General features: G+C 40.9%; 1 protein-coding gene across 6 annotated transcripts in view; it reads left to right on the top strand.

Moving 5' to 3' along the window:
- Positions 1-22,394, top strand: part of topaz1 (testis and ovary specific TOPAZ 1) — a 68,928-nt gene that overhangs the window by 27,589 nt on the left and 18,945 nt on the right. For all 6 annotated transcript variants that reach the window (XM_048595472.1, XM_048595473.1, XM_048595474.1 and 3 more), the window contains 3 exons: positions 3,809-3,924; positions 4,604-4,670; positions 22,064-22,235. In XM_048595472.1, the coding sequence (XP_048451429.1) occupies positions 3,809-3,924; positions 4,604-4,670; positions 22,064-22,235 (355 nt within the window). The remainder of the gene's footprint in view (positions 1-3,808; positions 3,925-4,603; positions 4,671-22,063; positions 22,236-22,394) is intronic.

The following is a 22,394-nucleotide window of genomic DNA, read 5'->3' as shown; positions in this document are numbered from 1 at the left end:
CAAATAAGGCAGATGAATTCGGCATGGTTGGGAACATGGGACTGTATATCATAATAATTACAGAACGTGGCTGGGATAGACAGGACTGGAAGCTTAATGTTCTAGGGTATAGATGCTAAAGCAAAGATAGAAAGGGGAGCAAGAGAGGAGGGGGAGTGGTATTTTTGATTAGGGATAACATTATGGCTATATTTAGGGAGGATATTCCTGGGAATATGTCCAGGTAAGTTAGATGTGTGGAAATGAGAAATAAAGGGATGATCACCTTATTGGGATTGTACTATATACCTCCCAATAGTGGGCAGGAAATTGAGAAACAAATTTGTAAGGAGGTCTCAGTCATCTGTGAGAATAATAGGGTGGTTATGGTAGGGGATTTTAATTTTCCAAACGTAGTGTTAAGGGCTAGGATAGAGAGGAATTTGTGTGTACAAGAAAATGTAACTACTGGAGAAGGTGCAAAAGTTGACCTGCTCTTGGGAATTAAAGCAGGGCAGGTGAGTGAGGTATCAGTGGAAGAGCACTTTGGGGCCAGTGACCATAACTCTATTAGCTTTAATTTAGTGATGGAAAAGGATAGACTGGATCTACAAGTTAAAGTTCTAAATTGGAGGAAGGCCAACTGACAGTATTAGGCAAGAACTTTCAAAAGTTGATTGGGGCAGATGTGTGTAGGTAAAGGCTGGAAAATGGGAAGCATTCAAATATATGGTAAGGAGAGTCCAGAGACAGTGTGTTCTTTGGGTGAAGGGCAAGGCTGGTAGGTGTAGGGAATGCATATGTCAGATATAGGCAGCAGAAATCGAGTGACTCCCTAGAAGAGTATAAAGGCAGTTGGAGTATGGCTAAGAGGGAAATCAGGAGGGCAGAAAGGGGGCATGAGACAGCTTTGGCAAATAGGGTTAAGGGCAATCCAAAGGGATTTTACAAATACATCAAGGACAAAAGAGTAACTAGGGAGAGAGTAGGGCCCTTTTAAAGAACAGCAAGGCCACCTATGTGTGGCACGGAGGAGATGGGGAGATACTAAATGAGTATTTTGCATTAGTGTTTACTGTGGAGAAGGCTATGGAAGACACAGAATGTAGGGAAATAAATAGTGATCTCTTGAAAAATGCCCAAAATTCAGAGGTGGTGGTGCTGGACGTTTTAAAATGCATAAAGGGGAATAAATCATGGACCTGATCAGGTGTACCTTAGAACTTTGTGGGGAGTGAGGGAAGAGACTGCTGTGTCATTGATAGCGGCAGGTGAGGTGCTGGAAGACTGGAGTTTGGCTAACGTGGTGCCAGTATTTAAGAAAGTTGGTAAGGAAAAGTCAGGGAACTGTAGATGTGAGAGCCTGACGTCGGTGATGGGCAAGTTGTCGGAAGGAATCCTGAGGGACAGGATTCACATGTATTTGGAAAGTCAGGCACTGATTAGGGATTGTTCAATATGACTGTGCATGGGAAATTGTGTCTCACTAACTTGTTTTTTGAAGACGTAAAGAGGAGGATTGATGAGGGGAATGTGATGGATGCGATCTGTATGGACTTCAGTGGTAGACTGGTTAGCAAGGTTAAATCACACAGAATGCAAGGAGAACTAGCCATTTGGATACAGAACTGGCTTGAAGGAAGAAGACGGTGGTGTTGGAGGGCCGCTTTTCAGACTGGGCCTGTAACTAGCAGTGTGCCACAAGGATCGGTGTTGGATTGACTGCTTTTCATCATGTATATAAATGATTTGGATGTGAACATAAGAGATATGGCTGGTAAGTTTGCAGATGACATTAAAATTGGAGGTGTAGTGAACAGCAAAGAAGGTTACCTCTGAACAACAGGATGTTGATCAGATGGGCGAATGAACTGAGGAGTGGCAGATGGAGTTTAATTGAGATAAATGTGAGGTGCTACATTTTGGTAAGGCATATCAGGACACGTAATGGTAAGGTCCTGGGGAATGATGTTGAGACCTTGGAGTGCAGGTTCATAACTTCTTGAAAGTGGAGTCGCAGATAGGTAAGATAGTGAAGAAGACGTTTGGTATGCTTGCCTTTATTGGTCAGTGCATTGAGTTTAGGATTTGGGAGGTCATATTGTGGCTGTACAAGTCAATGGTTAGCCACTTTTGGAGTATTGCATGCAATTCTGTTTTCCCTTCTATAGGAAGGATATCGTGAAACTAGAAAGGGTCCGGAAAGATTTACGAGGATGCTGCTGGGGTTGGAGAGTTTGAGCGATAGGGAGAGGCTGAATAGGCTGGAGCAATTTTCCCTGGAGCGTCGGAGGCTGAGGGGTGACCTTAGAGGTTTATAGAATCATGAGGAACATGGATAGGGTAAATTGACAAGGTCCTTTCCCTGGGATGGGGCAGTCCAAATCTAGAGGGCATAGGTTTAAGGTGAGAGGGAAAAGATTTAAAAGGGACCCAAGTTGCAACTTTTTCATGTGGAGAGTGGTGCGTGTATGGAATGAGCTGCCAGAGGAAGTGGTGGAGGCTGGTACAATTTTAACATTTTAAAAGGCATCTGGACGGGTATATGTATAGGAGGGGTTTAGAGGGATATGGGGAAAATGGGACTAGATTTACTTAGGATATCTGGTTGGCATGGATGTTTTGGACTGAAGGGTCTGTTTCGGTGCTGTATATCTCTCTGACTCTACATTCTAGATTGACTGATTGAATTGTGGGAGGAAACGTTAGAGATGTCGTGTGGAATATGTGTATTACCAGTAGATCTATAACGATAGAGTCTTTAATTGTCCGTAAAATAGACTGGGATGTGGAAGAGGTATGCAGTTCATTTTATTTTTCAAGTTTTTAGGGCTATCTTCTTAACCATACTTGCTGTTTCCACAAGGAGCAGAAGATACTCCTTTGACTACATGATCTTGTGTGATCTTAACCCATAACAAGGTTGTCTCTGAATTTTGCTTCCCTTCCTCACGTCTGAGCTACCTTACCCTGGGGAATTTCTTTTCCGCTATCTCTCTCATTCACTAACCAATTCCCAATTCATTGTCTCATCAATCTGCATTTTCAATTCAAAAATAATCTCCTTTGTTCTGTAACCCTTTTGGTACTGGTAGTGGTACATATTGCAGTAAAGATACTCACAATTTGAATGTTCTGTTGACAAGCATATTTGAAGATTTCCTTAGTGATGTAAAAGTCAAATATGTTGGAAGCTGGAAACGGGAAATAAAAGTAACAAAAATGTGGAAATATTCCGGTCAGGCAGCATATGTGGGAGGAGAAAGTGAACATTTCAGATTGTTAACCTTCCATCAGAACTGCAAGATGTTCAAGATTTAATAGTTTGTAACATATCGTTTCCCAGTTCTGATGAAAGGTATTGAACTGAAATGTATACACTTTTTTTTCCTCTGCTGATCCCACGTGACCCAACCTGAGTGTTTCCAGCATTTATTGTTCTTAACAGATTTCCAGCATCAGTAATGTTTTGCTTTTGCTTAAACAACTGTGCTTGAGATTTGTGTCACACAAGCTTAAGTAGGATGGGGTGGAAGCTGATATTTCAATATGTAATGTGTAATCAATTATTCTAATTTTGACTGGATGCTTTCTATGTATTTTCAAAATTCTGCTCCATTTCTGGTGTCTGAAAGTAATGAGATTGTTTTCATAATCTTACATCTCTGGAAAAAGTGCTACCCACTGTGTCCTGGCATGTCTTACATTTGTAAATGAAGTTCCAATTGAATCTCTACATTTGATCTTAAAAAGTAATGGGGAACATGTGAAACATTAAATTTTAGATCTATTTAGATGACTTTTTATGTACAGAATAAAACTTTTACAGCTTACCGAAGTGGGATTTAAATTTAAGTTGGATCAGTTTAACTACATGATGCATCTGCTGAATCAGCTACATGTGCCTCATCAAGAAATAGATTTCATCATGGCACTTAAACCAAGGTAAAAAGTTGCCCATTTTCTTCTTTGTTAGGCTTAGAATCTTGATTATGTGATGTATGATACTAAGGATTTGCCCTAATGTTTTAAAGTGATGTGTGTTGGCTGTGTCAGTGTATGTGGGTTTCATTTGGAACTTTGAAAGATTATTAAAATTGAATGAGTAAGTAATATTGGCTCATAGAAAACAAAATATTCATTTCCAGCAGAAAAGAGAGATGAAGATATTTTTAGTTTGTTGCTGCCAAAATCACATGCTGAGAAAGGTGGCAGGAACAAATGTATTGGTCTATGTGCTGTACAGAAATAGTATTTTCGAGGACCAATCAAAAATACCATTTTGGGATGTTTGTTATCTGAGCCATCAGATGGGCCACAATAGGTCTTTCTGATACTGCATTTCTAAATTCCTTCAAGGATGATCCACCTCACCCCCATTCCTTCTTTGTAACAATGTCATCTCCGGATTTCTATGAATAGCATCAAAGATTTGATAAATAACATTGTTTACATACAACGTTGCACAGTATGGAAGGAAGCCATTCAGGTCAGCTCATTGAAAGAGCAGTCTGATTAGTGCCACGCCTCCCCTTGCTCGTTCTCTTTAATTTTGTTAATGTTTCCTCTTTAATTATGTTATAAATTTCCTGTCTGAAATTTATATGTTTCTTTTCTCTTCCAGGTTACTTTCTGATCAAGCAGAACCAGAAGAGCTGCTTAACTTGAATTTTGCAATAGCTGAAATAGAGGTGTTTAGATTTTTTTTTTCCCCAAAGTGTTCTGTACTTTTGCTAACATTTATGGACACACTCTTTCTAAACAGTGCTTTCAGTTTGTGCATAGAGATGCTAGCATGTGAAAATTTTGGTTATATAAGTAGATCCTTCAGTTGGATCTAATGTTGATAACTGGACACTTGGAAAATAATGGTAGGTTTGGGCAGTGTCCACATGGGTTTGTGTAAAGAATGTCATGTTAGACAAACCAGTTGGAGTTTTTTTTTGTTTTGAGGGTTTAACTAGCAGAATAGATAAGGGGGAACCAGTGGATGTTACGTGTCTGGATTTTCAGAAAGTTTTCAATGAAGTTCAACTCGGGAGATTAATACATACAATTGGGGCACTCAGGGCTGGCAGTATTATGCTGGCATGGGTTGAGAATTGGATAACGGACACAACAGTAGAAATAAATGAGTAATACTGGCATGATGTAGGCTACCTCAAGGGCAGTACTTAGGACACCAGCTATTCACAACGTATACCAGTGATTTGGATGTAGGGTCCAAATTTCAAAGCTTACTGATGTCCCAATCCATGTGAGAATGTGAGTTGTGAGCAAAGTGTAAAGAGGCTACAAGCATTTAGACAGGCTAAGTACAATATGATGTGGGAAAAAATGTCAAGTTATCCACTTGGGGAGATAAAACTAGAAATTTTTAGATTTGTAAATTATTTTTAAATAGTGAGGATTGGAAAACCTTCATGTTCTAAGAGACCTGTGTGTCCTTGTTTCTGAGTGGAAATATTCTTGCAGGGTTAATCATATAAACTCACTCTCTCTCGCCTCTAACTGACTCATGCAGCCAAGTCGCTTTTTAGTTCCCAATCTCCCAATAATTTCCCATTGAAAGTTATCATGCAGTTGCAGCAGACAAATGAGGGAGGTAACTTGTATTATGATCACAGCTGATGTTATTACTGGATAAGTCTGATCTCAAATTGAAATGTGGCTTGATAGATCGTGTTTTTGTTTGTTTAACAAGGTGGTCTTTCATCAAAACACAAGATCACTTACAGATTTGGTTGTAACAATAAAACAGTTTATCATTGAACTGAAAATAAAATGGAATAAACCAAGCTATTTACATAGAGCCCATAATAAAAAATACAATCCCCTCTGTCCCAGATTCACTTTACAGTATAGAAGCATAGGATACTCCAATATCAGAGAGAATCCTCTATATCAGTCATAGAGGCACACGGCACGGAAACAGACCTTTTCTTTCTTATCAATCCATGCCGAACATAATCCCAAACTGAACTAGTCCCACTTGCCTGCTCCTGACCCACATCCCTACCAAACCTTTCCTATTCATGTAATATCTAAGTGTCTTTTAAACCTTGTAACACTTCCATCATTTTCTCAGGAAGTACTTTCAACATGCAAACCACCCTCTTAAAAAAAATTTGCCCCTCATGTCTTTAAGTCTCTCTCTCTTTCCTCACCTTGAACATTTGCCCCCTAGTCTTGAAATGCCCCATCCTAGGGAAAAACAACTACCGTTAACCCTATCTATTACCTCTTGTAGGTTTGCCTTAGCTTTCAATTCCTGCTTCTTGTGAATTTGGTAGCCTCTTTGTTCCTCAGTTGCACAGCTGAACTTTGACTTTCCCAGTGTCAAATAGCCCTATCTGGGATCTAACCAAACTCAACTGGTCTGGAACTTGTGCACAAAAACCCTTACTCTGATGTAACCTATTTCCTAGCAGTATTAGACTATCTCCTTCCTTCGGGAGAAATGGTTTCATGCATCCACCATCCACCATGATGTCTGCAAACTGAAACCAAAAGCTTCTCAAGCTATGGGTTTTGGCCTTCAGCAAACAAAAACTTTGTTCTAAACTAAAAGCAAGTTAATATTTTTCAGTATTTACTCTGTCCACTTGTAGAACACTTAACCAAATAAATTCCAATTATGATCCCAGTATTGTTTCTCTCATTTGTTTGAAAAAAAAGCTCTAGAATTATTGGCAAGTCGATATTCGTACATAGACCAAAACCCCTATGCCTCCAGTTCAAAATCCAAACTATAAGATGAATTATGTTAAAATATATATAAATTTTAAACATTGCATCACAATGTGTTGGCCTTTATTGCAAGAGGATGTGAGCACAGGAATAAAGAAGTCTTGTTACCATTGTTTAGGGCCTCGGTGAGACTGCATCAAGAGTAATATGTACAATTTTGGGCTCCTTATTTAAGGAACATTATACTTGCCAAAGAGGCAATGCAACAAAGGGATTCCTGGGATGGTGGGATTAGCCTATGAGGGGAGAATGAGGAGACAGGACCTTTTTTTTTTTTTATTTGAGTTTAGAAGAATGAAAGATGGTCTCGAAGCATACAAAATTCTTGCAGGGGTTGATAGGGTAGATGCAGGAAGGATGTTTCCCCTGTCTCTGCAACCAGGGGCACTGGCTAAGAAGGAGTTGGCCGTTTAGGACAAGAGATGAGGAGGAATTACTTCATCTGATGGCAATGAATCTTTCATTCTCTATACGAGAAGATTATGGAGGTTCAGTCATTTGAGTATGATCAGTACAGATGGTTAATTTATGGATATTAAAGATACCAAGGGTATGGGAATAATGTTGGAAAATGGTGCTGAAGTAGAAGATCTAGTGTGGTGGAGCAGGACAGAGGGGTTGAATAGCCTACTCCTGGTATTTCCGATATTACCAACCTTCCAGGATTGATCTGGAGCATTTGAAAATAAATAACTAATCTCAAGAACAGTGAGCAGAAACTTGTGGTGGGCAGACATTGAAGTAACTTTCATTTCTTTGTTTTTATAAAATGATTTGGAGACTAGAAAATAAAAAGCTATTTGGCTGTGTCAGAGGTGAGAGGTAATGTAAGCGAACTTTTCAAGGATATGTCTGATCAGAGTTGGGACCCTCTTAACTGCCCTTATTTTCTGTTGTTTTTCTGTCAGTCAGAAGTGCACATTCGCAAGAAGGGACAGTTTTTTTTTGTAAGGGGAGTGTCTTTATTTATTTTGCTTCATTTAAAGAGCTGACCTGGACTTGGACTTCACCTGCAGTCCATCATCATTGACTTCTGCTCTTTTTCAAAGTTAACCAGCAATACTTTTCTCATTTGAGGAACTTTTGTTTCAAGAATGAGAGACGCAATCTTGAAAACATCCTAATTCTATCATTTTAAATTTTGGAAAAAAAATCTTGAATACTGGTTTCTGTCTTAGAAGTTCACGGGTGGTGAGAAATGTTTCCTAATAAACTATTGAAAGGGAAGTGTAGTAAAACAAACGCTAAAGGTCAGTCGTATGAGAGAAAAGATCCTCATGTAGAAATGGGCGATCAGGTAGATTTCCAAAATCCGTGGAGCTGTGAACTGAGGTTCCAAATTCTATTTTAAGGGATTTAGCATGTCCTGGTTGTGAATCAAGACTGGGAGTGTAGGAGATTGGGAAATAAAATGTTTGGCTGTGTCAAAAGTGAGAAGCCATGTAGTGAACTTGTGCTCATTACTGGGAAAACACTCACCGGTTGAGAGACAGTGGCTGGCAAATGTTATGTTTGTATGCTAGCTGGTGTTACTTGGTGTTGCTCTTATTAACCCTGAAGTTCTGCTGTTTTATAATATCACAGGACGCTACAACGTATCAACTGCGGTGCATCAAGCTTGTTAATGATTTCCTACACACAATCAACCTAGTCCAATTTTATGCTCTTTACTGTCCTCCGATAATCTTTTAACAGCCAGTTTAGATTCCCCTCGCTTTGCAGTTTTCTTTTGGCTGCCTTACCTGATTTCTTATACTGTTTAACCTACTTCAGTCTTCCTACATCAGTTTTCTAGATCGAAGTCTTACTTCCCTTTCAGGCGGACTACTCTTAGCCTTTGCTTGTGGCGTGAGTTGAAACTCTGCCTCTCATTTCTACATTACCTCTCCACAAAGTTCCAGTTGTATTCGGAGTTCTGTTGATACTACTTGTTACAATTTCAGAAATCTGAATCCATCCCCTGTACTTATCATATCTCTCGCCTGATCTTTTGATGGATCTGTTTGTAATGTTTCAGCTACTGATGACTGCTTCCTTTTTAACCCAATCCGCTTTGCAGAACACCTACGCTCGGTTCGCAATAAACAACTGCACCTCCCAGTCGCAAACCATTTCAACTCCCCCTCCCATTCCTCAGACGACATGTCCATCCTGGGCCTCCTGCAGTGCCACAACGATGCCACTCAAAGGTTGCAGGAACAGCAACTCATATTCCGCTTGGGAACCCTGCAGCCCAATGGTATCAATGTGGACTTCACAAGCTTCAAAATCTCCCCTCCCCCTACCGCGTCCCAAAACCAGTCCAGCTCGTCTCTTCCTCCCACCTATCCCCTCCTCCCACCTCAAGCCGCACCCCCATCTCCTACCTACTAACCTCATCCGCCCCCTTGACCTGTCCGTCCTCCCTGGACTGACCTGTCCCCTCCCTAACTCCCCACCTACACTCACCTTTACTGGCTCCATCCCCGCCTCTTTGACCTGTTTGTTTCCTCTCCACCTATCCTCTCCTCTATCCATCTTCTATCCGCCTCCCACTCTCTCCCTATTTATTTCAGAACCCCTTCCCCCCTCTTCCCCCCCCCCCCCTCCTGATGAAGTGTCTAGGCCCGAAACGTCAGCCTTTCTGCTCCTATGATGCTGCTTGGCCTGCTGTGTTCAACCAGCCCTGCACCTTAAATTCTTGTTAGTTTTGCAGGGATTGTCTGAATCCTACCTTCTCTTTTGTCATCAACGAATTAGCACTGTTTTCTGGCTGATTCCTCCCTTTTTCAAGGTCTCCTTTACTTACCTCTTCTCTGCCCTGTTTCCTGCAAGGCAACAAACTATTTGCGATTTCTTGCATATTTCACAAATGATTGTGCTCCCTAGACAACTGTATTTTCCAATATTACTTCAAACCTTCACTCGCCTCCCTTCCTCTAACCACTTATTATAGAGTTGGTGCTCGTCCATATATAGGTTCCAAGCACTAATCATCTTGCCATCCCATGAGAGCTTCTTCTTTATGGCATACTGATTCTCCAGGAATCTAAACATTTCCCTCCTATTCCATACTTTATGTATTTACAACCATGTGAAATAGGAGCATGATCAGGTCATTAGACTTCTTGAGCCTGCTCCTCCAATCAGCAAGATCATGACTGATCTATTTGTGTTTTGAATTCCCTATGCACATTCATCCCCAATAGCCCTTGATTCCCTGCCCAAAATTTTTTTTTCCACCTGTGTCTTAAAGATATTCAATGACCCTGTCTGTACTGCCTATTGAAGACCAAGTATGCATGGAAAAATAGGGAAAGTCTTGTTGTTCCAAAATGAAAGCTAAAGTGGTAGAATGGGGTGATTTCTATTTAGTTTTTTGTCAATGAGATCACTTTGCTCTCAGCCGCAGTGTAATGGAAAACTCTTGGTCTGATAGCAGGTCAGTTAGACACCGGTCTCGTGATTGACTTCACAATTTTACTGAGTTTGGACTGAATCTTGTGTTTTTTTTTTTAACTAAATCCAAGTTGCATCATCTTTTATGGAAAAATCTGCTGAGATCCAGTGAGTTTTCCCGCCATGTCATACCCAATCTTAGCTCATTAATTACCTATCATACCCTATGACATCACTCTCATTCCATTTCTGCTACATCTTGCCACTCCTGTTCCCACGATAACTGGTCATTCAACAGATATCTGCTGAAAGACCAGGACCCTGTGCGTCTTCACCAACTTTGAGTCTGCACCTGGACAAACACTGGTATTCTGAAGCTTAATGAAAGACACAGTCAGAATATGGTGAAAAAGGGGAAGATGGCACATTGATTATCTGACAGACACTTGGAGGGCCTAGTGAATGAAGTGGTCCAGAGAACAGGCATCCTCTTCCTGAAGGACTGGCAGAGGAGGCCACATCACCAGAACCTGCTGACCTGGTCTGACTTTGCTACCCAGGTGCAGAGTGGTCAGCGATGCCATTAGAAGGTCAATGACTTCTATTCTGATGCGCTAAATTCTGCTCTCTCACCTCATATGTACTCTTTGTGCACCTATCTCCCACTAAGGCTCGCACTCTGCCACTCTCACCGACGCATGCAGCACATTCCCTCACTCACTCTCAACACCCCCTGCCCCCAACAATCTCCATCACTAAACCTGCAGGTCTCCATGCTGCTTCCTCAGTACTTAACCATCTCATCCACCTGCATTAGCATGTAGTCTGCCATCCTCTATTATCTCAATCATTCCCAGTGCACCCCCTCCACTTTGGTCATTGCAGGAGAGGGCAGCCCTTAACAGGGCATTGTAATCCCATATGGCACTCCACCTCCACCCTCCCTCCTCTGAGGAAGACTACGACCACTTCTGTGGGGATGCCAAGACACCATGTTACACCAAATTAGTAAGTGTCACTTAAGAATGGTCGTTAGTTCTTTAGTTTAAGTACCACTCTTCATTCCAGTGCATCTGTATCAATAACCGTGCTGTCATTTTCAATACTTGCACTCCATTTCTAACCCCTGACTGTGACGTTTATTCCTCCTTTGGTCCTGAAAGCTCCATGAGGCTCCCTCAGGGCAGGGGATGCCCCTGTGGTGTCGGCAATGAGGGACTTCATGCAAATGTACAGGGAGGAACAGCAGTAGTGGACAGGCATCTGGGTCACAATGGTCCTCATTGCCCGGAATTTGAAGTATGTAGTGAGACATGCACTTGGCTAGTTGCCCTCCATGGTGGTTGCCCTGCAGAGCCAGGGCCTATATGCTCAAGATTTGTTGGACAGATGTACACACCTGTACTTAATTAAAAACCAAAAGAACAGTGGATGCTGTAAATCAGGAACAAAAACAAAGTTGCTGGAAAAGCTGAGCAGGTCTGGCAGCATCTGTGGAGGAGAAAACAGAGTTAACGTTTCGGGTCCGGTGACCCTTCCTCAGAACTCTTTAGTTTAAGTACTATTCTTCATTGCAGTGCATCTCTATCAATAACTGTGCTGTCATTTTCAATACTTGCAGTCTACTTCTAAACACTGACTGTGAAATTTATTCCTCCTTTGGTAACCCCACTAAACCTTCAAGGCCAACAGGTTTCAGGTGGAGCAGGCTCTCTCCACCGCAGCTGCTGAACCAGGGCATGCACCAAGACGTAATGGAAGGGAGAAGATGAAGAAAATATATTGATGGCACTTTGTCAGAAGTGAAAATGGCTTTTAAGTCACTGTTTATATGTAAATATTACTGTGTTTAACTTGCATGTGGTTGAGAATCTCTCAGATGAGGCCCATGTATGGAGATCTTCACTGGGAACCCACTGCATCCCCACTGCATCATCTGGAAGCAAAGGAACAATGTGTACCCATGACCTTGGTTCGTGGTGAGACCTTTGGTCCTCCTCGTTCGACCAGCCCTAATATTGTTCCCTCTGTGCGCACTGGTGTAGCTCTTGATGAGTTGTCCCAAAGTGGTTGTTCCAGAGAGGTGCATCATATAGAGAGGGTCAATGCTCGAGGGTGGCCTGGGAGTAGGCTGCCTATCTAACTGAGCTGTACATTGCATGGTTCTATATTATTTCCATGTCAAAAACCCAATGATTGGTCTTTGCAGCCCCCTTGTTCACAGGTCCAGCCACTTAACCTGCCCACTGAGTGTGCTTGTGGCAATTTTCTTCCCATCATGCACTTAGAATTTGCGTCACGATGGACAGTGGGTGTTCCTGTGTAGCTTCCGACCTCTGTCAGTGAGCTCCCCCAACCCACCCAAAATCCACATCCCCTTCCTAGTAGCCCATCCTGTAAACTCTATAGGCTTCACACTTCCCAAGTCCCAACCTATCTACATGTACATCTGTTTTTCAACCCAGCCCCTGGCATAAGTGACTGACTGACTGTGCGAGGTCTGGTTATTCATTCACTAACCACGGTCTACTCCCTTGATTGATGTGAACAGACAGCCTTAGTCCAGACGTGTCCAGACCCTGACCGGCACCTATATGTCTCCCTGGATACATCAGCAGCCCCACTGAAACACCACCCCACTTCTGACCAATTCCCAGTTTGGCTGCCACAGTGCCAACAGACTGATAGTAACCTTGTCTCTTGTGACTGTGTGCTGATTGGTGAGGCATGGCAGTGATTCCGTGAGCATGCACATAGGTGGTAGGTGAGTGAGCATGAGAGAGCAAGCAAGCAGCTTAGTCAAGCCCAGTCTGTGAACTGGGATGCCTGTGTCTGTGTGCACAGTGTCCCTACTGCAGCCTTTCAATGCTAATTGCTGGCTCACCCTGCAGTGCAAGTCCGCACTTCCAGAATACACTGCCGGTGCATTGGAGAAGTGCCAGGATGGTCGTGGGGCAGGCAGATGCTGGATGCCAATGTCCATGAACGAGGGGTTCGTGTGGCTTGTGTTCTGTGCACTATTTTAGTTGTAGCTAATGTGGAGCATGTGCTGATCTGAATCCATCACGTACGCAGTCCAGTTTTCTTGGCAAGATTTCCCAATAATGAGCTTGTTTGGTAAGATGGGAGCCTTAATATTAGTGAGATCGGTTGTACCACTAACCAGCTGTTTATCAAGCTTTAATCTCCATTAATTGCCATCTTATCAGTGCCCAATGAGAATCTCACCACTCTGCTTGTGAAAAGCATAAAAGATGACACGAGTTGCTTCCGATGTCGATATGGGTCTGCCACACTTGTCAGCTGGTTCTGTCTCTCAGCTCGATACAGTCCACGTTGCTCCAAGCCCCCATAAGATTCTGCCTAGTGATTCCTAGAGCTTTCTCTGATTCCGGGCAATTTCTTCACTTGGGAGTGGGAGAAGGATACCATGGATGCCAGCTGACCCCGAGAGTAAGATTGCAGACTCCTGCTGAAATGAACTTGGGTGGACCAGGCTGCAGAGGTTTTGGTTGATGGGCAAAACCACATGCTTGGTGCACTGGTAAACCTGTGCCTGTGCTTGCATGTGGAGCAGTTTGATACCAGAGTGACACAGCTTTTGTTTGGAGCTTGTGTAGATCCTTCTCGTTGAATGAGTAGTTATTTCCATCAGCACATGGAACCCAACATGATGCAGCATCTGTTAGGTGATGCCACAACCTTCATTAGAGTACAGCATTTTCTGTTAAACACTGGCGTGCTTTAGTTGAAGTTCAAACTGTTGTCTTTGCCTGTGTAGCTCTGGTTACCACTGTTCAGGACTTCCAGAGCAACAGAGCAGTCCGTTAATATTGTTGTCAACATGGTATTAGGATTGCTCAGTTGGAAACATCCAGAGAATGTGACTGGCTCAATGGTGCACGAATCTACTTGCCCTTCTCGGGATGACAGCATTCCTGGCTCTAACCCTGCCAGAGGCGGTGCAGTGGCTCAGTGGTTAGCACTGCTGCCTCTTAGTGCCAGGGACCCAGATTCGATTCCAGCCTCAGGCGACTGTCTGTGTGGAGTTTGCACATTCTCCACATCTCAGTGGATTTCCTTTGAATGCTCTGGTTTCCTCCCACAGTCCAAAGATGTGTAGGTTAGGTGAATTGGCTATGCTAAGTTGCCATAGGGATACAGGAACGTGCAGTCTAGGTGGATTAGCCATGGGAAATGCAGAGTTACAGGGATAGGATAGGGGGTGGGTCTGTGTGAGATGCTCTTTGGAGCGTCAGTGTAGACTCAATGACCTGAGTGGCCTGTTTCCACACTAGGGATTCTGTGATTGTATGATTCTCCCATTACCCTCACTGTGAACATTCCAGCACAGACTGAAATTGGACAGTCTGAAGCTTAGCCTGAGTAAGCAACACTGACTGAGGCCTTCAGGGCCATCTGTAGTCTTCTCAATTGGAGATCAAGAGCCTTTCACTGTCCAGGCTATAGCCACTGGAGAAAAATTGTGTAATGACACGAGGACTGGCACTAAGTGAACCTACACTGTTGTTTGGCTTTCAATTAATTATGACATTTATAAATTCAGATTGGAAAATGCTTTTTCTGTTTCTTCTTCTCTTTCCAGCAATGTTTAAAAACAAAACTGGTGATGACAATTAATCAGAGAACAATAAGGTGAATGCAGAAACATGGTTCAGGATGATCGAATCATTCATTAACATTTCATTTTTTTAGACCCTGAAAAAGGCTGTTAACATTTTAGCCTCTCTTTTTTGTCTTTTGTTGTTCCTCCTGCTTATGCATTTGCCTCTCAGCTTGCCTGATGGTTGTGGTCAGGATTCTTTTTCATAGTGATCAAATTGTACAAAATGCAATGAAGCATTCCAAATCTTGATACCTGTTTAACAGAATACACAGGGCTAGTTCAGAGGGGTCTAGGCAATGAGCTATTGCTTCAGGATGGCAGTTGTGTGCTCTTCTTTGTAGCAGATTGGCTCTCACTTTAGGCCTGCTGCACTTCATGAATTGAAGATGCAAGCTATATTATGAGTGTCTAACCTTCATCAAAAGTTGGTTATCCTTTGACTTGTGATGGGTTAACCGTATCTGGCACACAGGATTGCAGCAGAATGAAGGAATCCTTGCTGCCTATAGATGCAAACTGGGGAATTACAGCCCTTTTGGTTCATGAAAATGACTTGAGTTCCCAGCAAGCCGATGTGTGTTGTCACTTGCACCCTGCACTATGGGGAGCCTGAATTATGCCCAAATCCTTGAGCTAAATTTGCTTTTTTGCTTTGGGAACCATAAACACGATGTAACTGCCCCCTTTCAGTGTGGAGAAAGTGATCTCCATGTGCTGCAAGATGTGGTTACTCTCCAACAGCAGCCTGAAGGGATCTAAATTCATTAAAATTGAGCTGCAGTCACCTTGAGCACCACAAATACTGCTTTCTTAAATCTGCTTTGAGTTTGTGGGTGCAAACATTTATAAATTTAAGGCATGACACTTTTAGTGAAGCAAGGAGGTCTGGAGCATTTTCTTTATTAAAGGTAAGGCATTGCTTTTTAAAGGCACTGTAAGATAATAACCGCCTCTGAGAACTGCTCCTCCTCTGTATTGGCTCTATTCCTGGACCTATTGTGTTCAATTCCAAGAGGAAGAGCTATCTTCCTACAGTTTTTGAATACACTTTGCTTCAACAAAAGCTTTTAAAGAATAAAACCTACTTCGGCACCAGCCAGACCATGTCCTGTAAAATATTGAAACTTCAGTTAATTGCAGGAAAGCTCCAGACATGTACATCAGCAATCAGAATAAATAATCCATCAATTAATCATGAATAGATGTAACAGTGCTGGTCAGGAGATTTTCCTTCTTGCTGATGAATGTCATTCTGTCATACAAAGTAAATACAGGGTTTAAACTAGAGCTTGTAAATGATAGTGCTGGCGTCACTTCAGCATGGCTATGCTTGCTCCTGGCAGTATGTTTTCCTATATTCCTTTATCAGTTAGGTTCTGGCAAATTTGAAGCTCCATTGCATCTTTTAATATAAAAGGGTGTAAGAGAGCCTCAGTTTTCCTACTTAATCTTCCAGCCATCTGCTTTTGTACTTAAGCTTAATCCAGTCTTACTCACCAACTCTTTGACCACCAAGGAAAATAATTGGCTTCCCAATATCTGGATCAACTTATCCACACTTTGCCTGAAAAAATATAGGAAAGGAGTGTGGGTGTTGCAGGCAAGGCCAGCATTTGTTCAGAAACAAAACGAAGTTGCTGGAAAACCTCGGCAGGTCTGGCAGCATTTGTGAAGACAAATCAGAGTTAATGTTTGTGATCTGGTGATCCTTCCTCAGCATTTGTTGTCCATCCCTAATTGCCCTTGAACTTAGTGGCTTATTCAGCCATTTCAGGGGGCATTTGAGTCAACCACATTGCTATGGGTCCAGAGTAGCATGTAGGCTATATCAGGTCATGACATAATGAACAGTTAATATTGGCACCATTACTGAGATTAACTTTCCATTTCAAATTTATTAAATACTGTAAATTTCACCAGTTGTTGTGGTATTTGAATGCATCTCCAGAGCATTAACTGCTCAGTTTAGTTCAGTGACATCCCATGGCACTATCAGTCCTGGTGTTCAAATTACCCAGGTAGTTCAAGTTGATACCCACTCTACCAGCCCATCACAACTTCATCATAAATCATGCCTCCCAGTATTGATCTAAAATGAAGGAAAGGAGGTTTAGAGGGGATCTAAGGAACAATTTTTTCTACCTAGAGGACTGTGGGTACCTGGAAGTCACTACCTGAAAAGGTGGTAGAGGTGGAAACTGTCAGAATGCTTAAGAAGTATTTAGATGATCACTTAAAGTGCCATAGCATGTGAGGTTATGGGTCATGTGATGGAAAATGAAATCGGTGTATATAAGTGATTGGTCCGTGGTACAGGAATGATGGAACAAAAGGCCTCTTTCTTTCTGAGCTGTAAAACTGACAATATAACTGCTAATAGTACCAGAATCTTAATAAACCCCCACCCCAGGAAAAAAAAAACTTGTGGATCAACAATAAGAAAGGAAGCTTTACTCAGTGATCTAACTTAATGCTGGCTAAGCAACTTCAAAACACTGGGAATACTTTACATGTACTTAAATAGGTTAAAATACTGTATTTGACTGCCTGGTATCAACTGTTTTAAGTTCCTAAGTTGACTATAAGCTGAAAGAGGCGTTTACTTTTCTCTTTAACTCATCTTTACAGTTGACAATTTGTATGATAATCGATTATAACGTTTTGAAAAGTTAACTGCCGGTGAAACTGGCGCAAGTCACTTAGCAGCAGGAAGCATTGGCAAAGGTAGGAAAGGAGTATTGATTCATAAGTGCCTAATGCATTTAATTTATTATTTTGCTCTATCTGCAATTCTCTGAATATTCATTTGCTGGTGCTCTGCTAGGTTGATTACTTGCTGTGCCAACTTCTCCAATTAATTTATTAATATGTTTGATAACCACTGCCTTTGATGTGCCAGGTGTATCACTAGTTCCTTAATTTACTATTTGATTTGGTAGTTAACTGGTTGCTGTGCCTGCTGCTCAGTTGGATTTTTGCAGTGCCCTGTGATCTTATTAACTTTTATTAATTTCATACTTGCCCGCTTTGCCCATTTACTTAGAGGCTGGAGCTGCATTTAATATTGTTCACTCACTGCTGTGTATTTAGCTCTCTGGCAGTGCTAATTGGCTTGTTTTTCGTTGTCAGTATGTTGTGGAGTTTGTGTGAATTGTTTTGCTTCCTGTGCTCCCGGTTGTTTTCTCCGATTGCATTGTGACAAAAAATGAAAGAATCTAGTTGTGATTTTCAGTTCTCCTGTTTCTTTTTCTGTACGCATCATTGTAGTAAACTGTTCTGTTGTCTGTTGGAGTGATCTGACATCTTTTTGGGAAGATTGAGATGAAGCTTTCCAATTTTGACACCACCAGAAATACATGGCAAAAGGAAGATAATGTGCACAAATCTTATATAAGTTTAGCATTCTTTCGTTGATCTATTTATTTCTTCACTGGATCTGCCTGACTTATCATTTGCAATGTACTTCTTTCCAATTTAAGCAGTTCAACTTGTCTAACTGCCCTGAAAACACCTTCTGGAATTCCTGCGTGAATAATTCATGCTTTGTTTAATGTGAGCATTCAGTATTCCATTTGAGAGAGTTTCTAGTCATAAGCATAATTGGGCAGCCATACAAAACTTTGTGTGAATCATCTAGAATATATTGTACACCAGCCATTTGGCTCAACTGTCCATGCCCGTGTTTAGTCTCCATTTGGATCTTCTCCCATTATGTCTCATCTAAATCTATTATTCTAACCTTCCATTCCCTTCTCCCTCCTACATTTGTCTAGTTTCCCCTTGAATGTATCTGAACTATTCACTTTGACCATTCCCTCTGGTAGCAAGTGGTATGCTCACCACTTCTTAGTTAATGAAATTGCTCCGGAATTCCCAATTGGATTCTTAATGACTATTTTGTATTGACGGCCTCTAGTTTTGCTCTGATCCACAAGAGGCAGCGTTCTGTCAGGGTCAATTCTATCAATACCATTAGTAATCTTAAATACCTCTTAGCTAATCCTTCAAACCTGATGGTTCAAGAGAAAAGAGACTCAGTTTGTGTAATCCTTTCCTGATAGGGTATACCCTTTTTCGTTATCGTCCTGGGAAATTTTTTCTGCACCCGTTCTTGTGCTCCTCTGTTTATAATATGGTTACTAAAATTGTAACCAAGGTTTGAGACAGATTGTGCCTAACTAGCCTGTTTTTTCAGTCCAATGCTAGAATTGAAACCTATTATGAAGCATTTTCTGTTAGGGTCTTGTTAACCAATGAAGCAAGATTGATTTAATTGTATTTGTTCTTTAAGATCCCTTTGTTCCTCCTACCCCACCTTCTATTCTTCACAAAGTGTACCATTATTTATTCGTGTTGACTTTCACTCACTAATTATTAATAAAATTGGAATGGACAAGGCCTTCCTGCGGTTTGTTGCAGTCTTAGTGTTGACTGTGACCTGAAGTTAGTGTCTGCACAAATTTAGAAATTTGGTTTTTTTTTATTCCAAAATCCAAATCATTAATGTAAATTGTGAATAGCAGTGGTCCCAGCACTGATCCTATGGAACACTTTCCATCTACTGCATCTCTAAATAACTACCCTTACAACCAATCTCTGCTTTCAGTCTTTAAAGCCAGTTAGCAATCCATTCTGCCAAGTGCCCTGACACCATATTCTAACCTCATTCATTTGTCTATTATGGGCAACTGATCAAAAGTCTTTTGAAAATCTAGATAAATTACATCTATTGCATTACTGTTGTCTGTTCTGTTTGGTTCAATCAGAATTCTTTTCCTTTTGAAATCCATGATAGGCATTCATTATTGTATTTTTCGTCTTTTCCATTCCTCATTTAATTGGGACTCCATTATTTATCCAACCATTGACAAACTGACTGACAGGTCTATGAATACAGCTCATGTTCTTTACTTGATTTTAAATATAAATATATATTTCTAAATTTATATTAGCTATCCCTCAGTGCTGTGACCCATACCATTAGAAAATAAATTTCTAAATGTATAGTAATACCTCTATATCTTCCCTACATGATTTTAAAATGTGGAATGCAATCCATCTGGGCCAGGGCTTTATCATGTTTGATTTATTTTCTCGGTAAATGATGTAAACACTGGAAGAAACATCAAATAATATTTAATGTTATTTTAGGCTAGAGCAAGGTTCTATCTGCAAGTACTTTTTAAATAAAAAGAATCTTCTTGTGCCAGGATTAGAGAGGCAACCTTGACCCCTTTATTCTAAAATAGATAATTACGAGAAGAGTCTAACTCGCATATCTCCCATTAGCGAACAACATTTATATGCAAATGTGAACCCATCAACTTGAACTGAAAATATCAGTAGAATGTCACTAAGTCATACCTGCTGTAAGTCAGTGAAACCTATCTATATAATGTGTACTACATGATAGTAAAAAGCACATCTTCAAAACCACAGTAAGCAGCACAGAAGTCTGCTAAAATGTACAGACAGTCGCTAGATTGCAAACTGGTTTCTTTTTGGAGTCTGTTCACAAGTCGGATAATGGACAGCAACCGTTCGTAAGTACTGGAAATATTTTCACATTGGGTCTTTAAATTTAAGAACCATGTAGTGGATTGTATTCATCAGTACAAGCATTTGTAAATCGGGGATCATCTGTACATCTGTGTTTCTTGAAATAGAGTGCTGGAGAAACTCTGCCAGCATTCATGGAGAGAGACAAAGCTAATATTAGACTCTAATATTAGACTTGAAACATTAGCTCAGTTTCTGTCTCCAGATGCTGTCAGACTTGTTGAATTTCTCTAGCACTTTGTTTTTATTTCAGATCTCCAACATCTGTAGTACTTTGCTTTTGTTTAGTTGTATATTTTCTGTTTGTCAAACCCTTTAATGGTTTTGAACAGCGTTCATGATACTTAGTGACTGTTCTGTAACAATTTGAAGTAATAAGTGGATCTAAGCTAAATGGTGGAGTATAAAAGTAGACCAAAATAATTTTCTTCACAGTTGGTTTATTCACGGAATGCAGTTTTATGTATGTCTGCTACCTACCTATACCTACTAACCCAGTGTCCCATCAGTGCGCTGAGTCCTTTAATTAAACACTACCGGTCACTGTTTGAACGTATTATGATTCCTCATGGAAGACAGGACTTGAACTGGCCCAGAATTAGACACACCACTGTGCCAGGAGACCACTGTTTTTACCTCTGTATTATAATAATATAACTAACAAACTGTAAACATTAATGCCTGCTTCTGTTCCTTGTAATGGATAAGGCTGTTCAGCCCCACTGACCCAAGTTCTACTGTGCCATGTTCTTCCCAGCTTTTTCTGCAATATAATTCCTGCACTTTACAGTGCTAAACAAGACCATATAGCTTAACCTGTCAGATTTCATTTTCCCCAGTTTCTTCTCATCCTTGTTGTTTAAGTAAAATCTCTCCTATTCTCTCTATCCTCTTGAGATTTTTCCCTAAATGAAGATGACCAAACCTAATAATGGATCTCTGATGAAAATTTGAGTGAATCGTATATAAATTTTCCAGCTTATCATTGGATTTCTGCTGCCAAATCTGAAATTTCCATTCTGGAAATGTTACTGTAATGCTAAGAATTTGTGTGTTTTAATTGATGTTGTCATTTGTATTTACTGATGAATTTTGGTGGTTTTGCACAATTTCAGTGCTGATTTAACCAGTACTGTGGTTCTATCTCTACAATCCAAGTATAGCACTTCAGTGTGTGCTTAGACAGTGAAAGCAGGCTATTCAGCTCTTTCCCTATCCTTAGTGAGTGTCAAAGCTCACTGGGTAACTCTCTCATGCCTTGAATAACAAAGCCTGTGAAATGGAATCCTGCCCCAGACAACTAACTACAACACCTACACTGGCACTCCAAAGCAGTATTGAGGCAGCGCCATACTGTCAGATGTGCCATCTTTCAACTGATACAGTAAATCAAATCTCCAGCTGCCCTCCTTTTGAGTGTAGGAAATCCCATCTCAAGAAAAGCAGTTCTCCCCCAGTGATCTGGTTAATATTTGTCCCTTGACCTAGTTATTACCACTTTGATATTTGTGGGATCTTGCTTTGCTTAAATTGGTTGCATTTCTGCAATGTTAACTACACTTCAGATGAATTTTGTAAAGTTTTGAGGACATCCTTTATAACATGAAAGGTGCTTCATGATGCAAATATTTTCCTTCATTGAAACCAAAGGACAAATTATTACCTGAGCTAATATCATTTGTCTCAGCACAGCTCTTCCTGGTCTACAGTAAGTACATTTGTCTTTTGGTGTCTGATCATTCTGGTTTTTGAACTTTCTTTGCTTTACAGCAATATAAAGAAAAAGCAGAATGGAGCAAGATGGGAACTTTCTTTCAGAGTCTACGTTGGAATGATGATGCTAAAAGTGAACTTCACAGAATTGCCGCATGCATTGCAATTAATCTGGTAAAATACGAGGACAATGGAGGTGCACTCCCTTTCTGTGAATTTGCAAAAGCAGGTATGGTACGTTTGTCTAACGTTTGCACGAAAGTATCTTAGTGACTGGCTTGAGGGAGTTCTTTTTTATAAAAAAAAAAAAAAAAATTGTATACAGCTAGACTTCTGCGTTATAACCAAAGCAATATCATTTTTGTTTATAACCAGCAATTTTCAATAC

Source organism: Rhincodon typus, chromosome 4 (assembly GCF_021869965.1).
Source record: "Rhincodon typus isolate 14 chromosome 4, sRhiTyp1.1, whole genome shotgun sequence".
Taxonomy (NCBI): domain Eukaryota; kingdom Metazoa; phylum Chordata; class Chondrichthyes; order Orectolobiformes; family Rhincodontidae; genus Rhincodon; species Rhincodon typus.
Note: the sequence above shows the minus strand (reverse complement) of the source record. Positions and strands in the feature narration are given on the sequence as shown.